General features: G+C 37.7%; 1 protein-coding gene across 5 annotated transcripts in view; it reads right to left on the bottom strand.

The window, feature by feature from the left end:
- LOC126473556 (AP-1 complex subunit gamma-1) overlaps nucleotides 1-13,130 on the bottom strand; it is a 188,498-nt gene that overhangs the window by 136,317 nt on the left and 39,051 nt on the right. For all 5 annotated transcript variants that reach the window (XM_050100703.1, XM_050100716.1, XM_050100697.1 and 2 more), the window contains one exon: nucleotides 12,311-12,457. In XM_050100703.1, the coding sequence (XP_049956660.1) occupies nucleotides 12,311-12,457 (147 nt within the window). The remainder of the gene's footprint in view (nucleotides 1-12,310; nucleotides 12,458-13,130) is intronic.

Below are 13,130 nucleotides of genomic sequence, written 5' to 3' on the forward strand. Positions count from 1 at the left end.
GATAGCGAAATTAATTTCACATTGAGTTTTCTTTAACATTAATCAATGTAAACCATACCTGATTTTTTTTCTCATTCCTAATTTTTGGTTTGAATAACATTTCAGACTCATGAGGATGGATCATACAGGAAGAGAAGAATCCAGTTTGAGACTGAAATTGAAATACTCGTGCAAGTTTCCTGGATGCAGGAGTAGTTATTATGTAAAAATAAATTCCAAACACAAGAATAAACATTTCTATAAATTTCCAGCTGCATCAAAAAGTGAGACTTTAAAGAAGTGGAAATTGATCTGTAATATAGATGAAGGTGTCAACTGTAGTTATTATTATGTGTGTGAGGATCATTTTTATGAATCAGATTTTGTGAACTTCACTAGACACAGGCTAAATCCTGGTGTTATACCAAAGCACATGGAATTGGTGTTGTATCATCCTCCCCCCACCCATCTGTGTTACACTGGTGGTGGTGGTGGTGGCGGTTTCACCACATCGGGTGCAAATACAAGTGTGCACGAGACACGTCACAATGCAAAATCTACAGTAATACAACGAAGCAGTCCCCCTTTACAGAGCACAGATGATGGTGAGTACAGCTTTTTATCCTCACCTGTTTATGATGTTGAAAGTAGTGCAGGTGTAATGGGATCTGGCGTTTCTAAACGTGATTTAACTCCAAGAAAACACAAAAAGTATAAATTGCATAGAATTACAGTTTCCAGAGTGTGGGAAAAAAAAAAAAAAAAAAAAAAAAAAAAAAAAAAAAAAAAAAAAAACAGCTACAGAATGAGAGGAATAAATTGAAAATTCTAAAATAGTTGTATGATGACAGGAAATTTCAGTTAATTGAAGAAGAGTTGAATGATGTGACTAAAACTTTTATTAATAGTCAGTTAAGAAATGCTAATATGCAGCCCACAGCAGTACGGTGGTCTATACAAGATAAGGCATTTGCTTTATCTATTTATAAGCGTAGTCCCCGGTTGTACAGATATTTGGCCACATACTTCTCCCTTCCATCTGTCAGGCTGCTCAAGGGAGTGCTTTCCCACATACCATTTGATACAGGACTTAATCCAGCTTTATTAAACTTTTTATCAAGGGAAGTAAGTAATATGCATGAAAATGACAAGTATTGTGCTCTACTTTTTGATGAAATGTCTCTGGATGATGGTATGTACTATGATGCACACAAACAGCTAATCTATGGGTATCAGGACTTGGGTCATTTAGGACGTTCACCTGTAGCTGCTAGTCAAGCATTGGTTTTTATGCTGAAAGGCATTCACAGAACTTGGAAACAAGTTCTAGCATATTACTTTACTGCAACCACTTTCCACTACACCCATTTGAAATCACTCATTGTTCACATCATAAGTGAACTACAGAATATTGGGTTCAAAGTGGTTTGTACTGTATGTGACCAGAATGCAACAAACCAAAAGGCCCTTAAGCAACTGTGTGAAGCAAATTTGTTGAAGCTCAGTATATTTCATTTTGTCGTCAATAATCAACCAATTGTTACCATTTATGATGTACCACATCTGCTCAAAAACACTAGAAATGCTTTGATAGATAATAAAATTCAATCTGAACCTCACAAAGCAGCAAAGTTTGAGTACATCAGTACAGTGTTCTTTTTGGATTAAAAAAAAAAAAAAAAAAAAAAAAAAAAAAAAAAAAAAAAAAAAAAAAAAAACACGGTTCAAAACTCTGCCCAAATTAAAAGCACAACACTTTTAACTTTTCTGATTCCCATGTCAAAAAGGTAAAAGTTGCTGCTGCACAAATGAGCCATACTGTTGCAGCTGCAATTGAAACGTATGTTTCTACTCACACATTACCATCTGAAGCTATACACACAGCTGAGTTTGTGGAAAAGGTAGATAATCTCTTTGATTCACTCAACAGTAATGAGCAATATCCCAGGGATGGAAAACAATTTAGGTGTGCTTTATCAGAAAATTCGCCACATTTAGAAATGTGGTATAGCATATTGAGGGAAATAGGCAGCTGGCAAATAATAGATTTAAAAACGGGAAGAAACAAGACTAATATGTTTAGCTTCATAAAAGGTTGGCAGATTACATTACAGTCTATTATTTTCTTGTGGAAGACCTTGAAAGTGGTTGGCTTTAAGTACTTAAATTTAAAGGCGTTCAATCAAGATGCTTTAGAAAATTTCTTTTGTTGTATAAGACAACATGGTATTGCTAATACAAACCCAACTTGTTTTCAGTTTGTACAAGCTCTGAAGACTTGTGTTGTCAATCATATGACTTTGCCTTTCAAAGCCATGAGTGTAAGTAACTGTGAAAATGATGATTACACTCCCTTGAGCAGTTTGTGTCACTTTTTGGCAGCTAGTGGTAGGAGTGAACATTTAAGTGAATGTGAGATGAAAGACACTGATACACCTGAGCAAATTTATTCTTACTCAGATGGTATCATCGAGTCTGTAGAAGATCAACAATCCTTAGCCTATGTAGCAGGCTATGTACTAAAAGCCATAGATGTACCAGATGATTGTGAAACATGTAATACCAGTCTCTACTCCTCTGTTGTGACTGAAAATCATTTGTTTACCTCATTTAAAGAGAATAGTGAGGAGCATTCTCATTTGAAATATGCAAGTGAAAGAGTCATGATTTTCCTAAGGGCACTCCATGATCAGCTGTAGGAATATCTAAATAGTCATGGTCACACAACAAAACTACACGATAATTTAAAAAAAAAAAACATTTGTTCTGTCTCATACAACAATTTGTAATAAACATGACATTGAAGAGAGACTTCTGAAGACAAGTATTCCATTTATAATATACAAGTATGTGAAAGAAAAGAAATTTACAAATAAGAGGAAATTGTGTATGCAACAACTTAAAAAGAAGTTCAAATCATGTTAAAAGACTTTGTATTTTGTTTATTATGTGTACAATGAGAGTAAGCTCCCTATACATATACAAATGTTCTTGTATCAAAATCATGCCTTTGACTTGTTATGAGAAAATCTGGTAATTCAGAAGGCACATAACTTAACACTTTCTAGATGTGATGATTGGATTCTAAAAGTATAATGAATAAAGTGATGTCAAGGGGAATTTGTGTTAATTTTCAGTAGTGTATCAAACAGTGTTTTCAAAGAGGAAGTAAATAAATAAAAATGTTAAAAATAAATGTTGTACCAGTGTCTTCTTTCATTATTTAAACATGATGGGTGTTGCCAAAATAACAGCCAAGTTGGGGAAAAAAGAAAAAAAATTTTGTGTGTTGCAGTTCATTTTCTTTGTATGTCTCATTGGCAAAAACATTTTGGCTACATTCATAGAGTGTCTACCTGCTCTGCTCCCAATTTGTTTTTCAGTTGATGTAAAGAAGCATTTTGTGTATTTCATAAATTTATTTGAACTGTGTAGAAGTTCAATTTCAGATGACTGAATATCCAATAATAACAATCAACAGAAAAAATAATAAATCGATTTTGTAGACTTTACAGTACATCCTTGGTTTGTAGCGCAGATTTTTTTGTAAATGACCTCTTGGTTATCCATTAGCTGTGTAGTTATTTATTTGTGTAACCTACTATTCCACTTTCGATCATGCGAGTGGACATAATGTGCTTTAGGATATGTGGAAACGTAAAAATCATTTATATATGCATGCAATGTCAGATGATTTTTTAGTCTGATATGTGCTAAAGCTCGTTTATTTCCACATGATATCAGCCACACGGCCAAAATCGCAATATTGAGTTTTACAAAAAAATTTCACAGTCAAAAGGTGACATCGTAATTTACGAAAATTTTCACAATGTAAACTGCTGCTACGAGTAGTTAATGTGTGTTTTTGATTGAGATTTCTTTTATATATTACTTTGCAAGATCTCAAAAACCTTTATTACTGCATTATGTGGCCCACATTCAAAGATTAAATGAAAAATATTGTCATCTAATTCGCGTATTTAGAAATAAACATAAGAGATTTTCGCGCCATATTTTTTCGTATTGAAGTTCACAGCCAGGCCACAAGTAACGCTGGTGTCGTTCTGTGTTTCCGTATAATAACGTGGTCTTTGCACTTCTACTATATTGGTGTTCTGTGGCCACCGGCTCCGAAAGCTTGCCTAATTATAACCTCCTTTAATGTGTATGTTCTGCTGTCACTTGGTGAGAAGATTTTTTATCCATCCAGTTGAATTATTTTGTCTGAATATAATTTTACTGCTTCAGTTTCATTTATTAAGTGAGGTGTTTTCCCCAATTTCAGAAAGTCTCTATAGACTCTGAGTTTCATTGTCATATGGTTCAAATCTTGGATAAGACTTTTCTCTGTGCACAACAGCAATCTTCCTCATTAACCCATTAGTTTTAGTGCCCTCCACCATAAATCATCATAAAATCAACCCATTAGTGAGCAGCGTTACATTAATCATATACGTGACAAGACTGAACTTTTACTGATTTCTTCGACAAGGTAAACTTTTATAATTTGCTATGCTTATTTAAGGATTGATGAATCGCTGTTCTTTCATTCCTGTGTTAGTAGTTGTAAGAAGCAGTCCACTACATTGAATGTTTCGCCGTTGAATCTAAACATTTTTCCGTGCAGCCTGAATCACGTCACACCATGGCTTTAGAGAAGTATAACAATTGAAATATGTAATTCTTCAGGTTCAAAATTTGTACGTAGTTCCTTTACATATCAACAACTACATGCCATATATTTAAATTCATGCAACACTGTTTGTAGTGTGAAAAAACAAGCTACACTTTCAGGGTTACATAAAAGTAATGCTAAGTCCTAACGTGCACACTTAAAGAAGAAATTTCAGGCGTTATTCTATTATGCCCATTGTCGTTCCAATTTTGTGTTATTTTAGGCTTATTGGGATTGTAACAAAAAGAATATTATCCCTGAAAATTGCTCCTTTCCAAAGAAGAAGAAAAGTAGAGGTAGATGAAAGAGGTTCTGCAATGGAACTTTGATTTTACATTCTCTGATTTTAAGTTTTTCATGATTCTACACCATAAATTTATAGTCCCCATGAAAAACAATAAGATCAATGTTAAAAAATCCCTAATTTTATATTTCTTCCTAGTGAGGTTTACCTCAATTCTACATTCTTACTCGATGCCCCGCTTGACTCCATGCCATTTTGTCCCACTGACATTTGATGTGACCAAATTAGTTATAAGTGCCACACCACGAATCCTGCAGAGCTGTCCATAAATCTGTAAGAGTTCGAGCGGATGGAGATCTCTTCAGAACAATATGTTGCACGGCATCCCAGATATGCTCAATAATGTTCATGTCTGGGGAGTTTGGTGGCCAGTGGAAGTGTTCAAACTCAGAAGAGTATTCCTGGAGCCATTCTGTAGCAATTCTGGACGTGTGGAGTGTCGCATTGTCCTGCTGGAATTCCCAAAGTCCGTCAGAATGCACAATGGACATGGATGGATGCAGTTGATTAGACAGGATGCTTACGTATGTGTCACCTGTCAGTGTCATACCTAGAAGTATCATGGGTCTCATGTCATTCCAAAAGCACACGCCCATACCTTTACAGTGCCTCTACCAACTTGAACAGTCCCCCGCTAACATGCAGGGTCCATGGATTCATGACGTCGTTTCCATACCCATACATGTGCATCGGCTCGATAAAATTTGAAACAAGACTCGTCTGACCAGGCAACATGTTTCCAGTAATCAACAGTCCAATGTTGGTGTTAACGGGCCCAGGCGAGGTGTAAAGCTTTTTTGTCGTGCAGTCATCAATGGCATATGAGTGGGCTGTAGACTACAAATGCCCATACTGATGATGTTTCGTCGAATGGTTTGCATCCTGACTCTTGTTAATGGCGCAGCACTGAAATCTGCTGTTATGTGTGGAAGGGTTGCACTTCTGTGACATTGAACGATTCTCTTCAGTCGTTGCGACGCTATAGGTGTATAACAAATGGAGTGACTGCAGCTTCCACTTAGGTTTAATTTATATAGTCATACTTTGTATGCCCTTCACTACCATGCATTAATTTTACTTACAGTGGTTCTGCTTGGAGCCCATCGACAGAATCTGGTACATATCATGCCTTACTGACCACAGCGAACATAAGTTACTCCATTTAATATGTGCGGCACCAGAATTAACAGGATGTGTTCAGTGAATAATTGTGCGATGGCTTGTTCTTTTATTGTTGCTGTCCTCAATGGCGTTTAATGTGTTGTGACGGCAGGCAGATGGTCATAAATGTAACGAATTGCTGGGACATAGAAACACTGAAATCACAGCAGGCTTAACTTTATTTCATATTCATTGGTATAAATAAGTACCGTATGAGAAGGAAAGCTTGTTTGTATATTTATGCTTTCATGAAACCTGCTGTGTTTACACTACAGCAAGCGGCGAGCTTAAGTGCAAACGGCGGGTGTTGGCAATGCTGTAGAGCATTACACCTCAAACACTCAGCACAATGAACAAAGAAAAGTTCGCAAGCAATACTCTAGAGATCACTGCACTCGCCTAACCAGAGTATGCTGCACTGCCATTGGCTACTGATGGGAAACACTCACCCTCACATATTGGATTCCAACACCTTTCAACGCACTTCAAAATTTTAGGTTTAATTCACAGTGTTCACCAATTTTTGCTTTTGTCTGGGTGAGCACAAATAAAAGACTCTCAAAAACACTCATTTTGAAGTATATAATTTGTGTTTGTAGCATGTCGGAAAATAGCTCTATTACCCTGTACACAGATACCAATTTCAATTTTTTTATGAGTGTTTACTTGCTGTCACACATTTGTGATTTTTTTAAGAACTAATGAAATTGATTACCACAAAAAATTGTGTAAACATTGTATTGTAGATTTATTTTCATTCACTTGCACAGATTTTATGCAAAGTAATGGACAGGATTACAGTTTTTAATTAAATATGCCAATTACATATATTTTCGCTTGTATTTTGGTGGTTTTAACATTTTCTTCAATTCGGAATGTCCCTCAATTTTACGGTTTTTAATACTGGACCACACAAAAACATAAAACAGAGGTTTCACTGTATTCATTCTGCCACACAAAACATAAATGGTCTGTTTCTGTGTAAATCACATCCTGTAGCATCAGATATAACCTAATGTGAACCCAGTAACTAATGTTAAAAGATATTCTTAGCAGTTCAGGGAATACACTGAAGTTCCTTCACCCTCCATCCAGACCAAATACAGCAAGCACATGTATGGAAGTGACTGATTGAATTAAACGGTGAGTAATGACAATATTAGCAAGCCTGCAGCCTGACTGGCCTTGGCAGCTAGAGACAGAGTGTGTGTGTGTGTGTGTGTGTGTGTGTGTGTGTGTGCGCGCGCGCGTGCTGTCTAGTTTTGAAGGAGGCGTGTTTGGGTGAAAGCTTACTGTTCCAGCAATCTTTCTGTTGTGCCTATTTGTGACTCAATGGGGAGTAGCAATCTATCCTTTCCATAATATTGTCATTATTCCATCCTGGATTTTCCATTGTTTAATTTTGTCAAACAGTGAAAAAGTACAGAATAGATATCCACGACATGAATCGGTACTGGGTAGTTTTAAGTCGTTTATTGGAAACCACTACACAGTCCCTGGAAATGCAGTCTCTCGCATAAATTTCTGAAGAGAAATTGAGCAATTATATATGACAAGGTATATGATGCTGTAGAAAGAACTTGGACAATCCCCATACTCCAGTACTGTAGCAGACAAACTCTGCTTTCATGAAATGAAAAATCTGATTATGAAAATACCCAAATGGAAAAGAAGCCAATGTGTTGGAATAAACTGTAAGACATCAGCATGTACCTAGTAACAATACAAGAAATTCAATGTGGGCCTGTGTGTTGAATGTTCTGCTGCTTAGCAAACAAAGTACTTTGTTGTTTTTGATTTGTAATTTGTACTCATGTTTGATTTGTTTCTATCTGAAGAAAAATATGTAAAACTTATGACATAAATTTACATTTGGCTTTCATTTGAGATTAGTGTTATGTATATGGTATGGCATATTATATTAAAACTAGAAGGAAAACTTGTTTTCTTTTCACTTTGAATGATTCTTTTTCAAAGCAAAAAACCAGTTATAAGTAACAAATATAAAAAAATACAAAAAATGATTCAGGTGCTAATGGGTTCAAATAACATGATCTGAGAGTTCTTTTCAGAAACACCAACAAGAAGTCTATCCTGTTGCAATAACATAATCTTAAATCAATCCATGATGAACTTGTAGAATAGTGGTGGCTGTTAGTTGGCATAATGAATAATTACCATTGTTGAAATGGTAAGCTCGCCTAATCTAGTAAACTTGTCTACGCCAATTACACACTGAGGTGACCAAAGTCATGGGATACCTCTTAATATTGTGTCACACCACCTTTTGCTCGGTGCATTGCAGCAACTCTATGTGGCATGAACTCAACAAGTCGTTGGAAGTCCTCTGCAGAAATAGTGAGTCACGCTGCCTCCACAGCTGTCTATAATGGCAAAAATCTTGCTGGTTCAGAGTTTTGTGCATAAAATGACCTCTTGATTGTGTCCCAGAAATGTTCAATGGGCTTCATGTTGCTCGATGTCGGTGGCCAAATCATTCACTCAAATTGTCCAGAATGTTTTTCAAACCAATTGCGAACAGTTGTGAGCCTATGATATGGCACATTGTCATCCATAAAAATTCCAATGTTGTTTGGAAACATGAAGTCCATGAATGGCTGCAAATGTTCTCCAAGTAGCCAAACATACCTATTTCCAATCAATGATCAGTTCAGTTGGACCAGAGTACCCAGTCTGTTCCACATAAACACAGCCCACACCATTATGGAGTCACCACCAGCTTGCACAGTGCTTCATTAACAACCTGGGTTCATGGCTTCACAGGGTCTGCGCCATACTTGAACGCTACCGTCAGCTCTTGCCAACTGAAATTGGCACTCATCTGAACAGTCCATCGTTTTCCAGTCATCTAGGATCCAACATATATGGTCACGAGCCTAGGAGAGGCACTGCAGGTGATGCAATGCTGTTAGCAAAGGCAGTTGTATTGCCTGTCTTCTGCCACAGTCCATTAATGTCAAATTTCGCTGCACTGTCCTAATGGATATGTTCATCATATGCCTCACACTGATTTCTGCAGTTATTTCATGCAGTGTTGCTTGTCTGTTAGCAATGACAACTCTACACAAATGCTGTTATGCACAGTCATTAAGTGGAGGCCACTGGCCACTGTGTTTCCTGTTGCGAGAGGTAAAACCTGAAATTTGGCGTTCTCAGCACACTCCTGACACTCTGGATCTAAGTTTATTAAATTCCCTAATGATTTCCAAAATGGAACGTCACTTAAGTTTAGCTCCAGATACCATTCCGTGTCAAAGTCTGTCAATTCCTGTCACGTGGCTATAGTTACGTCCAAAACATTTTCATATGAATCACCGGAGTACAAATAATGGCTCTGCCAATGCACTGCCTCTTTATACCTTAGAAATGCGTTATTACCACCACCTGTGTATGTGCATATCACTATCCCATGACTTTTGTCACCTCACTGTATAATTACAGAAGGAATTTTCAGCTGCACCACTTTCTCTACCTTCCCTCATTTACAGTATAAATTGCATCAGACTCAAGTAAATCACTTATTCTAGCAAAACTGGTATCTGATGTCATTTCGGTGGTTACAAAATCGCGTCAAATTTATAAGACCACTTGCCAATATGATGTTGCACTCCCTCTGGCCTGGGTGCATACACTGATTCAATTGGGGAGGCAGTCATAAAGCTACTGTATGCTCTCCTGAGGCAAGCTGTGCTACAACTGTTGCAAATGATCCTTGATACCCTGGATACTGGCAATAGGATGGAGTTGACATCTGAGCTGGCTCTGCACATTCCTTTGGGTGACCGATCTGGGGATCTTGCTGGCCTCTACATCATACAGACGGTTCATAGAGAGATATGCCTCGTGAGGACAATCATTGTTCTGTTGAAAGTTAGCAACTTGATATCAGCACATGAGAGGTAGCTCACGAGGAAGAGGATGTCCATGCTGTACCCTGGTGTCACCAGTTTTCCCTCAGTCACTACTGGCCATGACCTCAAGTCATACGCAATGGCTCCCCGTATCATGATGCCAGGAGTAACTACACTGTAATTCTCCAAAACATCACGAGAATGGTACCTCTCGTCATGTCCCCGTCATATGCACCAGTGACGCTTACCCAGAGTAGTGCAGAAATATGATTTATTGCTGAACACAATGCGGCAGTAGTCCTTTGCTTCCTGGTCACAGCACCACTACAAGCACTGCCATTTGTATTTTAGTTTTAACATCAGCTTAGGCATGGGACATTAATTCCCTAAACTGGTTACTCTTAGTCTCTGTGCAACAGTGTGGGATGACAGAATGTTGCACGGTGTCCATCGCTTACCATCTCAGATTGCAGGTGTAGATGTGAGAGGTTACAATGTGCTTGGTGCCAAATACTGCAATCCTTCCATGATGTAGTCACACATGACTGACTGTAAACTTGTAAACTAGTATGCCTGCACTTATGTTCCCATGCAGTACAACACTGGGCCACTGTCACATACAAATGCCCCACAAATCTGGATACTGCAAGATTCGACCAGCTGGTTAAATTAAAACCCACACCGAGGCTCCTTTGAAACTCTGCCAGGTGTTCACAAAGCTGCTTCACACAAGAATGCACCACATATTCCTGTACTTCACAGAGATTTCTCACTATCTTATGCTGTTCGTGCCCCTTATACAAAGGTCACTTGATAAGTCTGATAATTTTCATGAAAGAATGGAACATTTTTGTTACACCTTCATGGCTCGTTAGCTTTACTATTCCAAGGTTTGTATAAGGAATTTCAACACTGTACAGCATAAGGTTCACTGCTGAAAGTCATCTGAATTGGTCAGTGTGTAGACTGTGACTAAAAATGGAGAAAACGGAGTTTCATGCTGTAATTAAACATTTTCATTTGAAGGTTTAGACTGCTGCACAAATCAAAAAAGAATTGGATGAAGTTCACAAGGACTCTCCACCATCACTGAAGACCATTTACTTTTGGATTAATGAATTTAAATGTGGTCGGACAATAACTACTGAAGATGAAACGTGCTCCAGCTGTCCAATTAGGGTCACCACATAGCAAACCAGTGACAAAGTCTGTGATATGGTAACGCAACACTGCCTAATAAAAACTCGCGAGATTGCTGAAACTATATGCATCTTAACTGAGCGAATGCATAGTATGCTACATAGATAAGTGGCTACGAAGAAGCTGTATGCGAGGTGGGTGAGGAAATTGCTCACAGCCGACCAAAAGTGCATCCAGCACAATGTTTTAACATAATGTCTGGCGATGTTTAGTCATAAACTGCGAAACTTTTTGTTCCAATTTGTGACTGGTGATGAGACCTGGATCCATCATCACACACCCAAACCAAAACAATGGACAAAGGCTGGTGAACGTGCACCAAGAAGGCAAAGATCATTTTGTCAGCGGGTAAAGTTATGGCCACCACTTTTTGGAAGCCCCAAGAAATGATCTTCAAGTATTACTTTAAAAAAGGCAGAACCATAACTGGACCCTATCATGCTTCATTGCTGGACTGTTTAAAATTTGCATTAGCTGAAAAGACCAATGTTGGCATGTAAAAAACTGTTCTTACACAACGATACTGCACCATCCTACACACCAGTGATAAAATAGTGGAACGCATGAGTTTGCCTTCAAATTGGTTCATCATCTGCCCTATTCACCAGACTTAGCCCCAAGTGACTTCTTCCTGGTTCCTAACTTGACACTTTAGCTAGCTCGGAAGAAATTTTCATCAAATGGGGAAGTGACAGTTGCCATCAATGAGTATTACGCAGAATTGACAAACCTGTATTCCTGATGGGGTGAAAAAGCTGGAGAGAATCACTGGACCAAGTGTATATTCCTCAAGCTATGCTGAGAAGTAAGGTGAGTTGTAAATGAGACAAACTTTTTTCTTGCTTTTTGCCAGACTTACCAAACCACCGGTGTATAACCAACCAGGGCCAGTAACAACACTAAACAGAAACAATGTTATTGCATTCTTACGAGTTTCAACCTGCCACAAAGAATTGCAGCTCTATTCATTTAAATACCAGCCATGTGTGTATGTGTATAAAGTTACACTGACATCCAATCGTGTCTTCTGTGTGCGTCCCTTTTTTTTGTTCGGCAATGTATTTTAAACATTTCAAATCCCCAAATCAAAAAGGATTTTTGAAAGTGCTGTAAACTTACTTTTTGAGGCAGTTTGTAATAAGCAGATGCACATCTTGGCGTTCATCCAATAACAACATGGCACCTAGGTAGCCTATTCGCTTGTCGGTAAAGCGTGGAGAGGCAATCAGTTTTAGACATTCAAGTTGACCAAAATGTGCAGGGTACCTGTAAAACAATTTTATGAATATTAAATCCTTTTATGTATTCTGAATACCTTTACACAACACACTTACTAAAAGCAGATAGACAGGCTATTAAAATGAGATAGATGATGACATTAAAAACAGTAAATATACTGATTTTGAGGAGTTTACTTCATCCCAACAATTAACTTAATTAAAAAGTAACTGATGTGCACAATGGCCCCCAAAATTCTCGCACTATGCAAAGGACTACAGCACATTTTATAGAAACATTTCACCTGTCTTTGTTATACCGTAAGGTTCTGAATGAAATAAAAACAACTCTATGTAATTGCTCACCATATAGGTGAAGCACTGAGTGATTAAGAGTCACAAAGTGTAAAATCAAGCACATCTAAGTACAGTGTGAGTGTGTGATGGCTAAAATTTACGTTGTTGGAATCCCCTGACCTATAAGAGAACTCCAAAGAAAAGCAAATGCATTTTGGATCCAAAAATATAATTTTTTAGTGTATCTGTGTATGAGAAAAGGGATTTGGCAGGTGTATAAGATTGTGAGGAGGGAATGCAATATGTTTGAACTGTAGAAAACAGGTAGGGAAAGGAACAGGAAGAGAAAACTTCTATATACTGATATAGAAGGAAAAAAATGAGAAGTTGGAGTCATGGAAGATGCATCCTTTCTGAACCACTGT

The sequence above is a fragment of the Schistocerca serialis genome, chromosome 1 (assembly GCF_023864345.2).
Source record: "Schistocerca serialis cubense isolate TAMUIC-IGC-003099 chromosome 1, iqSchSeri2.2, whole genome shotgun sequence".
NCBI classification, from domain to species: Eukaryota; Metazoa; Arthropoda; class Insecta; order Orthoptera; family Acrididae; genus Schistocerca; species Schistocerca serialis.